Raw genomic sequence first — 18,364 nt, forward strand, 5'->3', positions numbered from 1 at the left:
CTGGCCTCCAGCCAGACCTGAGTCAGTCTTTCAGGGGTGGGGCCTGGGATGTTTTGTTCTGGGGCTGTTGATTTTGATGCAAGGCCGAACATGAGGACCATTTTACTGAGTTCACGTGTCCATAGCAAACAACTTATAAATAAGGGATTGGCATCAAAGTTGGGGGCAGGGGTCGCTGGTCCCTCGTGTCTGTGTCCCCTCCTTGGGAGAGAACCGCAGATGTAAGCTGTTCGGGTTGGGGGAGAAAGGGTTGAAATCCCATTGGGATGTGCCTCACCCCCACATACGGCACTAATTGAGCTAGAATGTCCAGGGGGAGGGCAGGACAGCCAGCCAAAGACACGGGTGTGCTTTTGGTCTGAGACTCCTGTGACTGAGTCGATCCCTCTACGACGGTCCACCCCAAATCCACAGCCTCCTGTCTCTTCTCGGACAAACCAATCCCAGGATCTTGCCTGGACCCTCCCCCCCCCCCCCCCCCCCCCAACCCAAGGCTGATGTGTCTGCTCCTCGTCTCCTGGCCCGGGCCCTCTTGGCCACCTCGCTTGAAGACGATAGTAGAGATTCTGGGGCGGAAGCATCCAGAAGGCCTCTACCCCAACCTGCCCCACCTTTCGCTTCATTCCTCCTCCATTTTTTCCCGCACCTCCGCTGGCAGGCCCTCGTAAAGGGTGTCCTCCACCAGGAGCCCCACTCTCTTGAGCCCCACACAGTTGCCAAGTTCTTCTGGCAGAGCCTCCAAGCGGTTGCCCTTGAGCTCCAGGCGGCTGAGGGCCCTGAGGGCCCCCACCTGGGGCGAGAGCTGGCTCAAGTGGTTGTAGCCCAGGAGCAACGTCCGCAGCTTGCGGCAGAAGAAGAGCTCCTCCGGCAGGGCCTCCAGGGCGTTGTAGGACACGGCCAGGTGCTGCAGGCTCTGGAGGAGGCCCAGCTCGGGCGGCAGGGAGCGCAGCCCGTTGTGGGACATGTCCAGCAGGCGGAGGCCAGAGCACAGGCCGAGCTGGGTGGGCAGGGTCTCCAGCTTGTTGTGGCTGAGGTAGAGCTGCTCGAGGCCCCGGAGCTTGCGCACGTGCTCGGGGACGTAGGCGATCTGGTTGTGCCACAGCTTGAGCGTGACCAGCTTGCGACAGTGCTGGAAGCTGAGGATCTCTTCAATGGACCGCAAGTGGTTGTCCTTGAGGTCAAGTTCCTGCAGCGCCCCCAGGCTGAAGATGGCATGGGGGATGCGCTCCAGCCCGCAGGCCACCAGCTCCAGCTCCCGCAGCGCCGCCAGCTTCTTGAGGCTGTTCAGGGCCAGCAGGCGGGCCCCGTCGTTGTGCAGACTAAGCCGCTGCAGATGCCCGGCCACGTCGGTCACGCTGGCCGGCACCTTGCTGGCATTGCTCCGCAGGGACAGCACCTTGAGCTGCTTCAGCTCCCGGAGGCTCTCGAGGGTCGCCGCCCGAGCCAGCTCCGGGGGGAAGAGCCCCTCGAGGTGCAGCTCCTCCAGGCCACGCAGCCCGAACACCCACAGGGGCACCTCGCGGAGCTCCTCGCACTTGACCCGGATGACCTTCAGGCGGTCCCGCAGGAAGATCTGCAAGGAGAAGGGCAGCCGGGCGGGCGAGTGAAGCAGGCTGAGCTCTTGCAGGTGCACGAGCTGCGAGAGGCCCGGGGGGAAGGTGATGTCGCAGATGGCCTCCAGCCGGAGCGCCTCCACCTCGCTGAGCTCGAAGACGGTGTCGGGCAGCCCCGGGAGCATGCAGAGGGCCAGCTCGAGCCGGCCGCGGGCGTTGCGCTGCAGCTTCTGCCGCAGCTTCTCGGGCGTCCACTCGTGGTTCAGGTTGAGCTGCTTCAGGCGGCTCTCGCTGACCTCGGAGAGGAAGACGGCAAAGCGCTTGGAGTAGAGGGAGTCATACTGGTCGATGAGGTGCAGCATGAAAGCAAAGTCGTTCTTGACGTCGGGGATGTCACCCATGCCCGTCTCCTCCCGCACAGGACGGAAGGAGTACTCCTTGAGGGGCCGGTGGAAGAGCCAGTAGAGGGTGTAGAGACAGGTGATCCCGTAGACGCACACGAAGGAGATGTAGCAGAAAGCCAGCTTGGAGAAGAGGTGGGCCTTCGTGTGGTTGCAGCAGAAGCTGGCGTAGCCCGTGACCTCCGAGGTCTCCACCCTGCAGGCCACCAGGAAGCTGATCTTCTCCACGTAGACCAGGTTGTAGACCAGGATGGCAAAGAACTTGCAGACTTTGAGCACCGTCTGCCGGATGTACATGGTGTACAAGATGTCCCCCTCTTCGACGTGCACGCGGAACTTCTTGACCTTCTCAAACAGGGCTTTGGCCTGCTCACCCTCCTTCTTGTCCAGTAGGGTGACGGCTGGTGGCTCAGTCACCACCTTCTCGGGCTCCACCAGCACCTTTTCCTTCTCACCCTCATTGGCTTTTCCCGGCCCCGCCGAGGCCTCCACGGTCGCTGTCGCCCGTCCGGTGGTGGGGCCCTTCTGGTTCTCCCCAGAGACCTCGGACAGGGCCCGTGTGGTCCACGGAGAGTCGAAACACTTGCCCAGAATGGAGATGAAGTGCTCGATCTTGGAGCTGGTGCCGGGGAACTTGAACCAGAAGCTGGTGCAGACCATGAAGATGAGCGTGTGAATGACGACCAGGTAGGGGAAGTACTTGGCGTACCAGTGGAGGGCTGTCTCGTAGCAGAGCTGGTTAATGAAGCTGTACTGCTGGAGGTCCAGATTGTTCTTGAGGCCGCTTACCTCCCGGAGGCCCCCCATCTGCTCGGAGACGCCCCGAGGCAGCAGTTGCTGGCAGGGGGCCTCTGAGAAATTCTCCTGGAGTTCGTGACTCGGCAGACAGATGATCTTGTCCTGTGTCACCTGGGAATGAGGGGGAAACAGGGCCAAGGAGCTGGGATGGCCTGCACGGTTGGGGGGAGAAAGGCAGGCTGAAAGTGGGAGACCCCAATCCCTGACTGTCCCCAGCGGGCTGTGACTTTGGAAGAGTCACTAAACTTCTGAGAATCAATCTTTGTCTGAAAAAAAGGAGTTAGGTTGAATTGCATCTTCCTTCTCCCTCCCGCCCCCCCCCCCCCCCCCCCCCGCCGAAAGATACTGACCTCCTAATCCTTAATACCTGTGGACAGATAGTCTTTGCAAAGCAGATGTGATCAAGTTAAGGTGGGGTCATTAAGGTGGGCTCTAATCCAGTGCGACCGTGTCCGTATAAAAAGGAGCCATTTGCACAGAGACCCGTGCGCAGAAGGGAGATGAGAGAAGGCCCGAGGCCACCAGAAGCCAGGAGAGAGGCATGGGACACATACATGCTCCCTCACAGCCCGTAGAAACACACAACCCTGTCAACCCTTTGACCTCACACGCTCAGTCTCCGGAACTGTGGGATCGAAGCAGGTAGCCCTCCGGAATATCCGGGCCGCGACCCCACACGCCCCGCCTCTCCGACCCGCTCAAACAGGCCCCGCCCCTGTAGGTCCCGCCCCCACAGACGGGCCCCACCCGGGCCCCGCCCCCTACGTGCCCCGCCAACTACCCGCTCATCCGGGCCCCGCCCCTCTCCACGCACCCAGGCCCCAACCCCTACAGGCCGCGCTCCATCCAGGCCCCGCTGCTGCCTCGCGCCTCACCTGCAGGGTGCAGCCGAAGACCCCGATCATGAGCATAGCCACGGTGAGGTACTCCGCCAGCACGTCCCACCAGGGTTTGAGCACCTTGAACGCGGGCTGCTGCTCCGTGAACTGCTTGAACTCGGCCACCGGAATCATCTTTCCTATGGGAGAGGAGGAGGCGGGGGTTGCAGAGACCCTCGAGAAGGGGCGTCTGGTGGCGGACCCCCAGAGGAGCCAGACACACGCCTCTGCTCCCAGTTTGTGCTCTGCCCTGCCCGAATCTGGCAGAAGGCACGAGCTGTGTGCCCCTCTCTCCCCCAGACCTCACCTTCTTCCTGAAGCCAAGCTACTACCAGTCTCACCACATCTGCTCCCCGGGATCCCTGCCCCCCCTCTGACGCCGCTCGCCCTTTCAGAGGTCAGGAAGGGCAGTCCACGGAGCCGCTGTCCCCCTGCTTGCCCGAGTGGCCTTCTCCCAGAACCCAGCCATCTCCCACCCTTGATGACGAGCCCAAACCACTCGCTCTGCCGCTCTGACTCCAGACACCTGGTGTCCGGACCGCTAGCCTCTGCTGTCTCTGCCACCCGGCCAGAGAGCGTCTGAGGCTGAGGACTTCCGGGGTGTGGGCCCCCCACCCCCTTCAGGGGCGCTCCGGGCACCACCTCCAACCTCCAACCGGAAAAGCCGGCTGGAGCCTGGCTCTGGTTACAGGGCCTGAGGGGCAGGGAGGGGCAAAGCTGAAGGCTGGTCAGTGGAGGGGAAGGAGGACTAGGACACCTGGGTTTCTAGAGGGATCGGTGCCCAGAAACTGAGGCAGACGACAGAAACCTGGGCTCTGACTGGGAGGGTAGGGGGTCGCCAGGATGGCCGGAGGGCAGAGGATCAGGAAATGGAAAACTCAGGGACAAAGCCAGAGTGACACCTACTGTCTGGGCTGGGGCTGGGCTGCCAGGCTCCTGGGCGGCCAGCCCGCTCTGTCTGTCCCTGGGTTTCACTTTAGACCAAGGTATCATTATTTCAGATACGGGACAGCCAGGAGCGAGTCACGTGGGGGCATGGGCCACAAGCTGGGACATCACCCTCCCAGAACAGGCAGCTGGGGAGCCTCCCTCCCCCTCTCCCGGAGGCTGGACGGAAGGAAAGGGAGGCCGCAAGGCCCCCACTGCCTTTTGAGGGGGCTCCCAGGCTGGACTGCCTCTCACAGCACCCTGCCTCCCTTTGCAGTCCCCAGGTCCCTGAGGCCTGGGGTTGACTCCCGGGCGGGGATGAGGTAGAGACGGACAGGGATGCAGGCTGTAAGCCCTGCCCGCCGGGCTGAGGGCGAGGTAGTCCACCACACCTTCTAATCCCTTCAAAGGCCCTCACATAGGGATGGCAGGGGCAGCGCCCCCCTGACTCAGGCCCTGACTCACCCAGAGCCGGGGACAGGCAGGGGGTGCACAGACAGAGCACGGGCTCCCTCCCACAATGCCCCATTCCTCACTCTCAGTTTGATGCCCTGTCCTAAAAGAAAAGCTGAGTAGAAGTGCCCCAGCGTATCAGTGCCGTCAGCCGGGAATCTTATCAGCAGCACCCTGGGGGCCACATGAACAATGTAGCCACCAAAAGGGACACCTGGGGGCATTCTGGAGTGTGCATACGGATGCAGGTGGGTACCCGGAGCCGGATACACTGGGCTGAGGGGAGACCCAGGACCTGTTCCAGCCAGCCACCGTTCTCCCTGCCCCGGGTACCTGTGAGGGACACGGCTCCGCTGTTGGGGCTGCGACAGAAATGCCACGTACACAGGCGAGGACCAACTTCCTGCCTGGGTCCATCTCGCAGTGGCGGAAGCTGCAGTATCCACCAGGTCAAGACTACAATCAAAGGCAAGACGGCGGCGACACCGAGGGTCCCCGGTGGATGGCCCAGTGGCTCCCACGGAACAAGGTATATACACAACGCCATCAGAGGCAGACACTGGGGTTATCATTATCTGTCTCCATGACTCAAACTCGATGGCCTGAACCTGCCATTAAGCTTCCACAGACACAAGGCTGGCCCCCCCTTTGTCTGAGCAGGGCTGGCGGGAGGGCCCTGGGCAGAGGGCTCCAGGGATGGGGAGCCCAGAGGAAAACAACAGCACGGCCATACGCAACTTATGGCCACCAGATGCTTCCGGTGCCTCCTTGAATCCCCACTCTGGGGGAGGGAGGGCACCACAACCCTCATTTTCCAGACTCAAGGGGAGGGAAGGAACCAGCTGAAGCTTTCACAGCTACAAGCGGTATGTGAGGCGTGACTCCCAAGTCTCATCTGTCCCCTAGCGCCCTGTCTGCTTCATCTTGGGTGAGAACCTCTCGCTGGGATGCAGCATCTTTGCCAAAAGGAGCCCGGAGGAGAGTGTTCTAGCAGAGAATGTTCTAGCAGAGAAAAGATGGGCGGAGGGCTGCTCTGCAGGGCAGGCCCTGGGGGTTCTGGTCGGCCTGGGACGGGGTCGTGCCCCCCGCCTAGCCTCAGCTCTACTATGCATGCCTCACCCCTGCGTCTCCCCTCTCAGACCCTCCCCAGGCTCCCAGCTTGCCTCCTGGGGGCAGTGGTGGGTGCTCGGGGTCCAGCGCCCCTCCTCGCCCACAACCCGTGCTAAAGGGCAAGGAGGACACAGGGGTAACTGTCAGCCCTGAAACGGGCTTTGAAGCACACAGGTCCAACCTTTGACTTCTACACAAGAGAGAAACTAAGGTCGGGGGTGGGGGTAGGGGTCCCCTAGTAGCAGATCTTGGGTCAGGCCCCAGGCCTGGGGACTCTCCACCTAGTACTTTTCCAAGCCGCCCAGCCAGGACTTGGGAGTCAGGGAGTCTTGAGGTTTAATAGTCCCAGAGAGGGCAACTTGGTAGGGACCCCCGGTGGTAGGGTTCTGGGGCGTCCAGGGGAACATGGCCAAGACCCCATGGGGGTCTCCCCCAGCCTGCTGATCTGTCCTTGGCCAGGCTGGCCTGCTCCCTGACAGGCGCCCTAGGTCTGGCCAAGGCCGAGGCTCTCGCCGCCTCCACCCCCTCCCCAGCTCCTTGTGTCCCTGGCCGGCGGGCCGCGGGCTCAGGCGGCAGTGCCGGCGGCACCTGGGGCGGTCCTCACACGTGGGCCAGACCCCCACCCCGCCACCCGGTCCCCAGGGACGGGGAGCCTCCTACTCACCGCTCTGGCTGGGACGCTGGGCCCAACTCCTGGGTCCCTGGGAGCGGAGCAGCCGGGACTCCCGCAGAGTTCCCGGGCCAGCCTGGGTGAGTCAGGGCGGGCGGGCGGGACAGGAGCCCGGGAGCCGCCCCGCCCGCCCGCCCCGGGGACGTCTCGGCTCCGCCTCCCTTTGGGTCCTCCCAGGTCGCCCCCTACTCCAGACGCCAAGGGATTGCGGGAGGAGGGCAATCCGAATCCAGCTCTCCACGATCTCGTGGAGGGTGAGGGGTGGGCCGGAGGGCAGAGGTCTTAGAACTTTGGGCCGGGCTGCAGTCAGGGAAACTAGGGGGGCCCCCCCGGAGGCGCTGCGCGGCTCCCAAAGCCGGCCTGTGGGCCCCCTTCCAGGATCTAAGCTGTAGAGACCCTGTCAGGAACAGGTGAAGGGCCTCCTCATCCTTGCCCCCCCCCACCCCAAGGGGCAGCCACCTGGCTGCCAAATCCAGAGGAACAGAGTCCAGGGGAAGGGAGGGGGCTTCCCCTTCCTGCTCTGACCACCCAGCCAAGGGAGGATGAGCAGAGTGGGGTGCTTACCTGTCTGGCCCTGCCCAGCCTTGAGACCTTCTCCGGACTTCGGAGGATGGGTAAGCTGCTCCCAGGTCTTGGGGGCGGCACAAGGGCTGGAAGGCTCTGGGATCTGGGGCTGGAGTCCCGTCTGGGAGGGCAGCTTCTAGAGAGGATGGCTGCCTCCCCACCCCCACTCATCCCTCCCTGGCCGAGAAGGCCTGAGCTGGGTCTTACACTGGCAAAGCACCCTTTCAGCCTGGAGGCATCCGGTGAACTTTGACCCGTTCTGTCTGCAAAACTGAAGGGAGAGGGGACCTTGACAAAGTGGGGGAATGAGATCCCTCCCCCACGGGGAGGCTCACGACTTCCACTAGACTGGAGACAGTCTGAGACCCGAGGCTTGAAACCTCGAAGATTGAGACCCCCTCTAAGCTTGGGTTCCTCTGTGAAGCCCTGTAGTGGGCGCGACCCTTGGAGACCCGGCCTCTTTCAGGTGTCTGTGGGTTCTACCACAGGCAGCTCGAAGACAGACAGACAGACATACAGACAGGAGGCCCTCTTCTCTCTGAGAGTGCCCATGCCCTGGTCTACAGCTTTACGCCGGGGTGACCATCCTGATACACATGGCTTTGCATACTTGTACAAATCGCCGAGGTCACTGTGACGGCAGCCCCATGACTGCTGTGTCCCCAACCCTTGGGATGGTACCTGGCACACGGGGTGGGGGGGCATTCAGTAAATGACAGGTGGGTGGACGACTGAGGTGTCGCCTTAGGTGCAGACCCTGACACGGAATTGGAGGCAAACGGTCCACCCAGAAGGTGATCCCAGGGCGCCCTGGGCGGGGGGGGGGGGGGTAACTGGGAAGTGACCCTGGGAAAGGAAGGAGGCCAGGAGGCATCCGTGAGGGTAAACGGAGCAGGTTCACAGGCAGCTGGGGCTCTGTTCTGCTGGGAGACGGTGGAGGACACACCGCCAAGTTGTCCAACCCAAGGGGCGAGGGGGTTGAGAAGGGCTGACCCGTCAGCTCCTGTCAGGCTGCGGGTTGCTCTGGAGAAGGGGGGGCGGAGGGGACTCTGCGGCACCTGCCACAGGTGTAGACGCCCCAGGAGAACAGCCAGGTCACGGGACACACGTACGCACCACGACTTCCAGTTATTCTCCCGATGGACCGTCTGCTTCACACCCCCATTGGTGGCGCGTGAGTCCCCTCCCCCCCCCCCCCCCATCGATCACACCCAGCCTTTAAAAAGCATTGTGGTAAAATACCATGACGTAGAACTTACCACTGTCACCGCGGTGAAGTGTGCAGTTCAGCGGCATTGAGTGCACTGACGTTGTTCTGAAACCATTTCCACCGTCCGACTCCAGAATGCTTTTCATTTTCCAATGCCGAGATTCTGTCCCCATTAAACCCTGGCCCCGGCCCCCTGCCTCCCGCCACCTGCTGTCTGTCTCTACCAACGTGCCTCTCCTAGAGAGCCCGCGTAAGGGGAATCCTCCCGTGTTCGTCCTTCCGTGACTGGCTTCTGCCACCGAGTTGCCGAGGTCCATCCGTGTTGTAGCGGGTGTCAGAATATCTTTCCTTTTTAACGCTGAAAAATATTCCGTTGTGTGGCTGGACCACATTTTGTTTATCCATTCATCTGTCGATGGATCCTCTACCCCTTGGCCATCGTGGATAGTGGTGCTCTGAACCCCGGGGTGCAAATATCTCTTCAGGTTCCTGCTTCCCATTCTTTGGGGTGGGATTGCTGGATCATATGGGAAGTCCGTTTCATTTTTTCGAGGAACCGCCGCCCGGTCTTCCACAGCGGCTGCACCTGCACCATGTTCCCACCAACCGTGCACGAGGGCTCCCATTTCTTCACATCCTCACCGACACTTGTTATTTAACACTCAGCTTTTAAGGTTTTGTGAATGGGAGGTAGTTATCGATCGCTGCCAAACAAATCACCCCCAAGCCTAGGAGCTTAACACAACTAGCATTTATTGTCTCACACAATCTCTGAGGGTCGGGAACCTGAGAGTGAGTGTCATGGGTGGTTCACACCTCCCTCTCCCACTGGCCCCAGATATCACTGATTTGCTTTCTGACACTACAGATTAGCCTGGATTTTCCAGAATGTTATATAAATGGAATCATGCAGCGCGTTGTGTGTGTGTGTGTGTGTGTGTGTGTGTGTGTGGCTTCTTTTGTTCTGCAGGATATTTTTGAGATTTGTCCCTGTTTTGAGTGGCTTGGTACTTTGTTGCTTTTTATTTATTTTTAATTTTTTAAATAAAGTTTATTCATTTATTATGAGACAGAGAGAGAGAGGGAGAGAGAGAGAGAAACCCAAGCAGACTCTGTGCTGTCAGCACAGAGCCAGACGCAGGGCTTGTACCCATGAACTGTGAAATCATGACCTGAGCCGAAACCAAGAGTCGAGGCTTAACCAAATGTGCCACCCAGGCGCCCCAGTAGTTTGTTGCTTTTTCTGGCCGAGGGGTATTCTACTGTAGGGTACTCTCTGGTTTGCGTAATCCGTCCCTGTTGATGGACATTTGAAGAGCGTTCTTAAAAGAAGGAGGAGCCCAGATCCCAGTGAAATGCAGAGTGGGTTCAGTGTAGCCTCGGAGGGGCCTTGCGCTATAAAAGGTGAGGGGCAGGCATCTGGGGGTGGCCAGTGGATGTGACTTGCTGGGAAGGGCACTGCTGGTGAATGGGCGGGTGGGCGGGGGGGGGGGGAACCAGGCTGCTGTCATGCCAGAAGGGGCTCACACAGGTGATGCTCGGAAGACTTGGGGAGGAGGTGAGGCCAGAATGATCTACTCTGGAGGGCAGCGCCCTGAGGAATGGTGAGGGGGCACCTCTCCCAGACTGGAGGGAGGGGTCATTGAAAGGACAAATTCCAAAGGGTTTTGACCTTGCCCCCTCTCTCTTCCATTCCCCGAACCTCAACTGAACTCAGGCGCAACTCCTGAGGGGAGAAAGCCAAACCCCTGCTTCCGGCCACACCCTAGTTAAGTCTATCTTCCTTGTCCAGGTTCAGCCAGGTGCCAAAGCCCCTCACGCCCCGTCCTGTGCATGAAGCCCCCCCAGTTCCAGACAGTAGTGAACTGCTCCTGTGTGGGCATGCAGGCATGTGATGGGCAAAGGGTTGGGGCAGAGGGCGCTGGCTCTTTGGGATGGGGGAGGGGGTGGCTCAGTTTGGACAGAGGAGGTATCAGAGGTAGAAAGCACTGTGTGTGTGTGTGGGGGGGGGGGGGGTAGGTGTCCTAGCAATAAGCAGAGATGAAGGAGGGCGGCCGGCTCTGTCTTCCCACTCCTACCTCCCCCTTGCCCCAGTCCCCTGTGGAGGTCCTTCCACGGAGACCCCTGCGCGGGCTGGGAAAGGCACCTCCCACTCCCACCGGCTGTGCTGGGCAGCCTCCGACAGGGTCGTCTCTGCTCCTTCAGGCACCAGTTTTGACACCCCGCCCCCGGTTGACTCCCCCCTCCCCCCCCCCCCCCCCCCCCCCCCCCCCGCCCAAAGCTCGGCTCTGCTAATTGCTTTTGCTGACTTGACATAGGAGCAAGTGGGGAGGGGGGTGCCCTGCCCTGCCGAGGGCTCGGAGCCTCTCACAGTTCTCTCCCCCCGCCCTCCCCAGCCTTCCTCTCTTCTTGTGTTCTCCCAAATCCGAGCCTACCCCTAAATTCCCACGGCTGCATTCTCTCCGTGGTCCGCCTCCCGCAACCAATGTAGGGGCTTCCTGGGGTCTGGGAAAAGCCTTGGATATGAGAGGGGCGGAGGCCCGCGGGGACCCTGGGGGGCCAGGCCTCCGCTGTCGAGAAGGCGAGGACTGGGACCAGGGACACTGAGCGGCGGGATTGGTTGACTGGGCACGAGGCACGATGGTCCCGCCCCCTGGTTGCCAGGGCCCGGCCTATCCGCGTCCAGGCGGGCATCGGTCGCCAGGTGGTTGGGGTGGGGGCCAAGGCAGGTGTGTGTGTTTGGAGGAAGGGGCCAGGCCCCGTCGGGACCCCAAGGGACTCCCTCCCGAAGCCCCTGCGGCTGGGAGTCTGGGGCCCTGCGGCGCGGCCGCGGAGAAGCCGCCCCTCCTTCCACCGCGCCTCTCCCCACCGCCCCCGGCGCGCTCCCGCCCGCCGCCTCCCGGGGCTGGATCGAGCGCGCGCGCCCCCGTCTCCCCTTCCGCGGCCGAGGGGCGGGCCCGGCTCCCCGCGCCACCGCCCGCAGCCCCCTCCCCTCGCCTGCCGGCGGCTCACGCCAGCCCCGGGGCTCCCGCCCGGCCCCACCCCAGGCGACCCAGCGTGGAGAGGCGGGCGGCCAGAGCCCGAGGTGAGCGCGGCGCGAGCAGGTGGAGCGGGCGGAGCGGACCAGGGCCCGGCTGGGGGAGGGGGACGGGCTCCGGACGCGGCTCTTTGTCTCCGCGAGCCCCTTCGCGGGCCGCCGGGGCCGCTCCTCCCCCTGGCAGGTGCCCGCATCCTCGGGGAGGGCGCTGGGGGCCGGGGAGGGGACCAGGGCTTGCGCTCCCGTCCCCCTCAGCTGGAGCCTGTGGCAGACCCCCGTCCCCGAGGCTGGTGGTCCGGGTCTCTGAAGGGGCGAGGGGTAGGGGCGTGGGTCTCGGGTCCTGAAAGGGAGCCGAGGCGGGTGGGCTGGGGCAGGCAGGGCCTCTCAGCTTTGGAGGAAGGCGGTGAGGGTGGGACCAGGGGACCACCGTGAGCAACTGGGCTGGTGAGTGGGTGTGTGGGTGGGAGGGAAGTGGATCGAAGCCGAAGTGTGGGCGCCTGTGGGTGGGGAAGGAGCAGCGAGGTGCCGGGACCCGGGTCCCTGCAGGCAGCGTAGCAGCGCAGGAGCTGGGATGCTGATCTGTCTGTCTCCTCATCAGGTGCGGGATGGACAAGAGGGACAAGGCCAGGGCGGGGGCCGCCACAAGGACTCCGGCTTCTCGCCCTCCCGGCCTTCCCACCCCCAGACCCCCGGGGTCTCCTCGACCCCCTCCCCCAGTAACCAGCGCGGCGCTCCGAGTTCTGGGGGCAGCGGGAGCTGCAGGGCGAGGGCCCCTGGCCGAGCGAGCTGGAAGTACCCGGGCAGCCGCTCTCCCGGAGGCTGCTCCCCGGGTGGGATCAACTCGGAGCGCTGGGACAGGCCCCCGGAGTCCAGGTATCCCGCCCTCTTTGCCCCCATTCAGACCCCGTCTTTCTGTCCCCCCTTTCCTTGTGAGGCTGCTGCCTCCCCTTCCTTTCCGGAGGCACCGCCTTGACTTGGCCTTCTCCCCGCAGCCTCCAGGCCCCCAGCTGCTGGGAGAGGGGAGCGGGCCTCTGCCAAGACCCCAGGCCCAGGCTCTGTCTCTAGCCCGGGACGTGCCAGCGGGACCACCAGGTAAAATGCCTCTCCAGTCCCTTTGGCAAGGGCTACTGTCACTAACTGGAAACTTTCAATTTTACACATGAATTGGGGGAGTGGGTGCATTTGCAGGTCGCTGGGCACAGGTTGCGTGTCCCCAGAGAGGGCATTGGTGGGAACATACAGGCTTGGGAGAAAGCAAAGAGTTCCTTCTTGAGCGGGGCCGCTCCTGTCCCTAGGCTAGGCACTCTTGCGCAGAAAGGGCTTCGGCCCCCAGCTGAGGAACCCGTGGCCAGAGGAAAAGCCCCAGAAACACCTAGAAGGAGCCCGCTGAGCGCCGGGGCACGGAGAGGTACGTGGCCTGGGGGTGGGGTGGGGAACGGGGTTCCTGGGCAGTGAAGGGGACCAGCCTGGAAGTATCGGTGACCCTCTGGCCTTCTACTTCGTCCCCAGACTCTTCCGGGCCCTCCCCAGGCGCCCCTTCCCCAGCCACCTCCCGTCGGTCCCGGGCTGCAGGAGCTGAAGTGGGTCTCCCTCGGGCAGCTCCGAATGCCCGGCCGCGGCCTCCGACCGAGGCCTCCAGGAAATCCGTGAGCAGTACCCCGCAGCATGGTGCCGCGGAGCCGAGCCCCGCCACCAGGAGGCGACCCAGCGCCGGCGGAGGTCTCCAGAGGCCAGCCTCACGCCCCTTAGGCTCCAACGCCACTCCCCTGTCCTCCCCTGCCCGCTCCGGGGCCTCGCCGGGTGGAACACCCCGGGCTCCCGGGCAGCCCTCGCAGCCCTCGCACCCCAAGGCGAAAGGGCTGCAGGCTCTACGCCCCCGCCAGTCCACACCCCCAAGGAAGAGCGCTACCCCCGCGCCGGGCTTTTCTCCTCCAATAGCCACACCCTCTCCACCGGGTTTGACTGCACAACTGGCACCGCCTCCGCAAATCACAGGCACTCCCCTGCCGGCCACTCTCCCTCCGTCTCCACCGACCACGCCCCCTCCTCGCTCTCCTACCTGCCCTTTGGCCACGCCCCCTCCCCTAGCCCCTCCTTCCTCTGCTCCACTCGCTCTGCAGACCCTCCCCTCTCCGCCGGCCACACCCCCCTCGCAAGCCCCACCCACACACGTGGGTACCTCCTTTCTGGAGGCATCCACCTCTCCTACGGCCGCTTCTCAGGCTTCATTCTCTCCATCCGTGTCACCCCCTCTGCAGAGTATGCCCCCAACCCAAGCTTCTCCAGCTTTGCCCTCTCTTCTGACTCTCCCCTCTCCCTTGGCCACACCTCCTCTGTCGGCTCCTGGATCACCAGCCACGGCTCCTCTACCACCAGCCACTTCCCTTCTACAAGCCTCTTTGACTCCAGCAACTTCTCTGCTGAATCCGCCCTCTCCCCAAGCCACACCCCCTCTGCAGGACTTTTCTGCTTTGACTACTCCCCCTCCACGGACCAGTCCTTCCCTATCACCTTCCCCACTTCAGGCTATGCCCTATACAGTGACCACACCTCCCACGCAGGACACTTCTCTGGCCACATACCCTCTACAAACCTCTCCCTGCCCTCTGACCACCCTCTCTCTGCAGGGTTCTCCTCTGTGCTCTCCATTTCCTTTGGCCTCACCATCGCTGCAGGCTCCGCCTTCTCTCCTGGACACGCCCCCTCCACAGACCCCACCTCATCTGGCCACACCCCCTCCACAGGCCTCTCCCTCTCCGACCCGGTTCTTTACAGAGGTCCCACCCTCTCTGGCCTCACCACCTCTGCAGGCACCTTCTCCCCTAGCCACGCCTCCTCCACAGACTCCAATTTCCCTGGCCACAACCCCTCTACAGGCCGCACCCCCTCAGGCCTTGCTCCCAGTTCAGGCCCCACCGTCTCTGCGGGCCCCTCTCTCCCCTCCGGCTTCACCACCTCTGCAAGACCCTCCCACTCCCTTGGCCACTCCCCCTCTCCAGTCTCCACCTTCCCTGGCCTTGCCTCCTCTTCAGGTTCCTCCCTCTCCCCCTGCCTCACCCCCTCCGCGGACAACTCCCTCTCCCCTGGCCACACTTTCTCCTCAGGCTCCACCTTCCCTGGTCTTGCCTCCTCTCCAGGCCTCTACGCTCCCTTTGCAGGCTCCTCCCCCGCCCCTGGCCACGCCCCCTCACCAGACTCCACCTTCCCTGGCCCTGCCTCCTCTGCAGGGCTCTATTCTCCCTTTGCAGGCTCCTCCCTCGCCTCTGGCCACGCCCCCTCCTCAGGCTCCACCTTCCCTGGCCTTGCCCCCGCTGCAGGTCCCTCCCTCTCCCCTGGACTCACCCCCTCTGCAGGCCCCACGCCGCCCCCCGACCCCAGGTCCCGATGCCCCGATCCCGGGCCCACGGCTGACCCTGGCGCTGGCCCCAGCTCCGCCGCCACCGCCCTCCCGCAGCCCGTCCAGTACGCTGAGCGGCCCGGATCTGGCGGGCCACAGCAGCAGTGCCACCAGCACGCCGGAAGAGCTGCGCGGCTACGACAGCGGGCCGGAGGGCGGCGCCGCCGCCTCCCCTCCCGCCGACGCGGAGCTCGCCGCCTGCCACCCGGCCTCCTGGAGCCGAGGTCCCCCTCCGCCGCTGGCTGTCCGCAGCACCCCAGGTAAGCAGCCCCCTGACCTCGCCGAGCTGTGGGAGGAGCGAAGTCCGGGGATGGTAGGAGGGCGGGATGGGAGGCGGGGCTTTCCAGCTCGCGGGCAGGGCAGTCGGGTCTGGGGCGGAACCGGGAGGAGGGGCGGGGCCTTGCGGCTGGAGCCCAGGTGCCCGCCCCTTGAGCCCAGTCCAGCCTCTCTCTCCGCAGGAGCGCCTCTGCCTTGGCCTCCTTCTGCCGGGCCAGGCTCCGCTGACGGCCTGTGCACCATCTACGAGGCAGAGGGGCCCGAGTCGGCGACCCCCGCCCCAGACGCGCTGGATTCGGGTCCTGGGCCCGGCGCGGGTGGTGGGAAGGTCGTGGCTGGAGCAGGCGCGGGGGCGACCTCGCGCGGCGCGAAGCCGGCGCGCCTGGGCGAGCTGCCGCTGGGGGCGCTGCAGGCGAGCGTCGTGCAGCACCTGCTGAGCCGGACGCTGCTGCTAGCTGCGGCCGAGGGTGCCGCGGGCGGCAGCGGCGGTGGCCCAGGGGTTGCGGGGGCTGGTGGCGTCGCGGGGGGTGCCCGGACTGCGCTCAGCGACGCCGAACTGGGCCGCTGGGCTGAACTGTTGTCTCCCCTGGACGAGTCCCGCGCCAGCATCACCTCGGTCACCAGCTTCTCCCCGGACGACGTGGCTTCCCCCCAGGGTGACTGGACGGTGGTAGAGGTGGAGACCTTCCACTGAGCCAGACCCTTGGCCCCGCCCACCATACCCATCCCTGCCTTAGGACCCGCCCCTCTGGCTACGCCTCTGTATCTTAGACTGCCCGCCTGTCTGCTCTCCTTCGGGAGTCTGGCTCCCGTTGGATTGGACGTAGCCCCCTAGAGCCCTAGATTTTGGGTCACGCTCTCGACCCACCCACGCCTGTGGCCGAGGTCTTTCCCTCGAGCCCCGCCCCTTTGGCCTGGAAACACGCCGACTCCCCTCGAGCCCCGCCCCCTCCCTCCGCTTAGGCTCCGCCCCGCGTCCTGTGTATTGTCTACCACGCGCTGCCCGAGTTTGCAATAAAAGCCGGGACGCTGCAGCCTGTGCACCTTCGAAGTCGCCTAGGGGGTCTACCGCGGGGCGGCGAGAGGGGCTGGGCCTGCCGGTGCTGGAGGCTGTGCGCGAGCGGGTTGTAGCTCCGGATGAAGGCCTCCCGCGCCCCACGCAGATGTGCCTCTTTGCTAAGGAAAATGGGCGCGTGAGACAGGCTTGGGGTGGGACCTGGTGCTGGGTCCCCGGCGCGGCGCCCCCACGCACGTGCGTGAACGTGGACTTTTTTTGTCTGACTCGTGGTGGACCAGTTAGGCGCAGGAGCGGCCCGGTGGAATTGCCCGACCACCGGATGGCTGAGCTGAGACGTGCCCAGCGTTGTTGAACGACCGAAGCTCTTCCTATACTCCGCTAAGGGAGCCGGCAGCTCTTGCGGGGAGGGGGAAAGACGTGCAGGAAGGGCTCGCCCAGGTCCGGGGGCGAGGGTGGGGGACCTCTTCCTGAGGCCCCCTCGTCACGGTGCGCGCCCCTTGACCTCGCACGCCCTGGAGTGCCGAAGGGAGGGGGTCGTCTAAGACCCAGTGGCGATCTCCGTTCCCTCCTGCGCCCTCCCAGCCCGCGGGCACACTGCCCTCCGCTCACCGAGGAGGTTCCGATGCAGAAGGTAGGTCTGCAGCTGCGCCCAGGACTCCTCCGGCCCCGGGACTCTAGGGTACAGGATCCTCTGGCGTCAGGCTTCCTTGTCCCTGGGGAGCCGACTGTGCTGAGAGGGTTCTGCGGGAAAGGAGCAGCCTCTCCCAAGGTCGGGTGGGAGACCAGGAAGTCCTCACCAGGCCCTTTTGTGCCTCCCAACCCCTGGGCCTCATCTTCCCCTCCATCTCAGGGTGTCCTCCTCAAGCCCCTCCAGCCAGACAACCTTGCCTGGGCCCACAGTCGAGAGTCCTCAACAAAACCGCCAATCTGTCTTCACCTGTTTCCCCCATCAGAATTCCTGTCCTTCCTCCTGCAACTGAGTCACCTCGACCCTGGACCCCTTTAGCCCCACCCAGACCCGCCCTCCCCAGTGTCACTCCAGAAAATGCAGCCCCTAGGCCTTTTCTCCCTGAGGGTCCTCCCTGGTGGGGGGGACCACAATCCACAGAGCAGGTAAAAGGACAGAGTGGGACCCTGTGCCGAACCCTTAGCCCTGTCTCTGTCCCTAGACCCAGTCCCTGTAGTCCACCCTATAGCCATGTTCCTGTTAGACCTAATCCCTAAGCCCTGCCTGTCCCCAACCCTCATGTCAGTCTGGAGTCCTAGGAGAAAGTCGGCCTTCTCCCAGTGGGACCGGGCACCTCCACCCCTAGGGGCCAATGTGTATGGGGGGGAACCAGCACGCTCCCGCGCTCAAGCTCGGTTCAGTGGCAAGCCACAGAGATTCTCTTTCTAGCTGGGCCCTGCAAGGACCCAGGTGGCCTTGCTTCCAGATGCTAGGACAAAGTCAAGGGTAGGGGCTGAATCCTGACATGTTGGGCACCAGGGCATCAAGACCACGCCTCTAAGATGGAGCAGGGCAGAACCTCAGACACTTCCCCCAGGGCCCTGCCCCACCCTGGGGAGCCAGCTGGGGTGGGTGACCCTGTGGGAGCAGGAGGGGTGGCAGCCATTGGGGGGAGGGTGTCTCAGTGTTAAATCTGTAGGCTGGGAATGGTGCGTGGAGACACCATTGTTGAGCCATGGGTCAATATGTGGGACTTGGCTGTGCTGGTGCATAACCGGTGTCACGCCTTGCTCCCTGGCCGGTACCAGGTGGCAGTGGGTAGGGGCACTTTGGGTGCAGAGGGCAGGGCCTGGTTGGCATCTGCCTGGACCCAATTAAGATTCTCTCCCTGGGAAGCCTCCCTTTGCCATCCCTGGCTCTGCCGCTCCCCCCCCCACCCCCGCCCCAGGAACCTGCCTCAGCTCCGTGCAGAAACCCCTTACGGACTCTGCCTCTCCGGGCCTCCTTCCCCCAGGAGAGCTCCTGCCTACTCACTGTCCCTACTGTCCAGCTGTTTGGGTTCTGCCCTGGCCTCCTGATTGACCCCCAACACTGTGGTCAATCTGCTGATGCCCCCTCCCCTACC

General features: G+C 63.8%; 2 protein-coding genes across 4 annotated transcripts; one reads left to right on the top strand and one right to left on the bottom strand.

The window, feature by feature from the left end:
• Positions 1-505: 505 nt before the first annotated feature.
• On the bottom strand, positions 506-6,865 carry LRRC8E (leucine rich repeat containing 8 VRAC subunit E). 3 transcript variants are annotated; one of them, XM_042928242.1, is made up of 3 exons: positions 6,785-6,865; positions 3,628-3,770; positions 506-2,863 (listed from the first exon to the last, which is right to left on the bottom strand). In XM_042928242.1, exons 2-3 carry the CDS (start codon positions 3,763-3,765, stop codon positions 620-622), a joined length of 2,382 nt encoding a protein of 793 aa, XP_042784176.1. In that variant the 5' UTR covers positions 3,766-3,770; positions 6,785-6,865; the 3' UTR covers positions 506-619. The 3 variants fall into 3 exon arrangements, with proteins under 3 accessions (XP_042784176.1, XP_042784175.1, XP_042784177.1); XM_042928241.1 differs by lacking the exon at positions 6,785-6,865 and adding an exon at positions 4,157-4,184; XM_042928243.1 differs by lacking the exons at positions 3,628-3,770; positions 6,785-6,865 and adding an exon at positions 3,120-3,400.
• On the top strand, positions 5,416-16,294 carry PRR36 (proline rich 36). The gene is made up of 6 exons (XM_042928240.1): positions 5,416-5,539; positions 12,200-12,474; positions 12,594-12,693; positions 12,897-13,009; positions 13,111-15,258; positions 15,457-16,294. Exons 2-6 carry the CDS (start codon positions 12,207-12,209, stop codon positions 15,966-15,968), a joined length of 3,141 nt encoding a protein of 1,046 aa, XP_042784174.1. The 5' UTR covers positions 5,416-5,539; positions 12,200-12,206; the 3' UTR covers positions 15,969-16,294.
• The last annotated feature ends 2,070 nt before the right edge of the window (positions 16,295-18,364 follow it).

Source organism: Panthera leo, chromosome A2 (assembly GCF_018350215.1).
Source record: "Panthera leo isolate Ple1 chromosome A2, P.leo_Ple1_pat1.1, whole genome shotgun sequence".
Taxonomy (NCBI): domain Eukaryota; kingdom Metazoa; phylum Chordata; class Mammalia; order Carnivora; family Felidae; genus Panthera; species Panthera leo.

Excerpts from the sequence above, each read along its gene's own strand:
- PRR36 (XM_042928240.1), top strand. The coding sequence starts at position 12,207 with ATGGACAAGAGGGACAAGGCCAGGGCGGGGGCCGCCACAAGGACTCCG. Across the intron at positions 12,475-12,593 it reads GACAGGCCCCCGGAGTCCAG|CCTCCAGGCCCCCAGCTGCT; the intron begins GTATCCCGCCCT and ends TTCTCCCCGCAG. Across the intron at positions 13,010-13,110 it reads GAGCGCCGGGGCACGGAGAG|ACTCTTCCGGGCCCTCCCCA; the intron begins GTACGTGGCCTG and ends CTTCGTCCCCAG.
- LRRC8E (XM_042928242.1), bottom strand. The coding sequence starts at position 3,765 with ATGATTCCGGTGGCCGAGTTCAAGCAGTTCACGGAGCAGCAGCCCGCG. Across the intron at positions 2,864-3,627 it reads TCTTCGGCTGCACCCTGCAG|GTGACACAGGACAAGATCAT; the intron begins GTGAGGCGCGAG and ends CCTCATTCCCAG.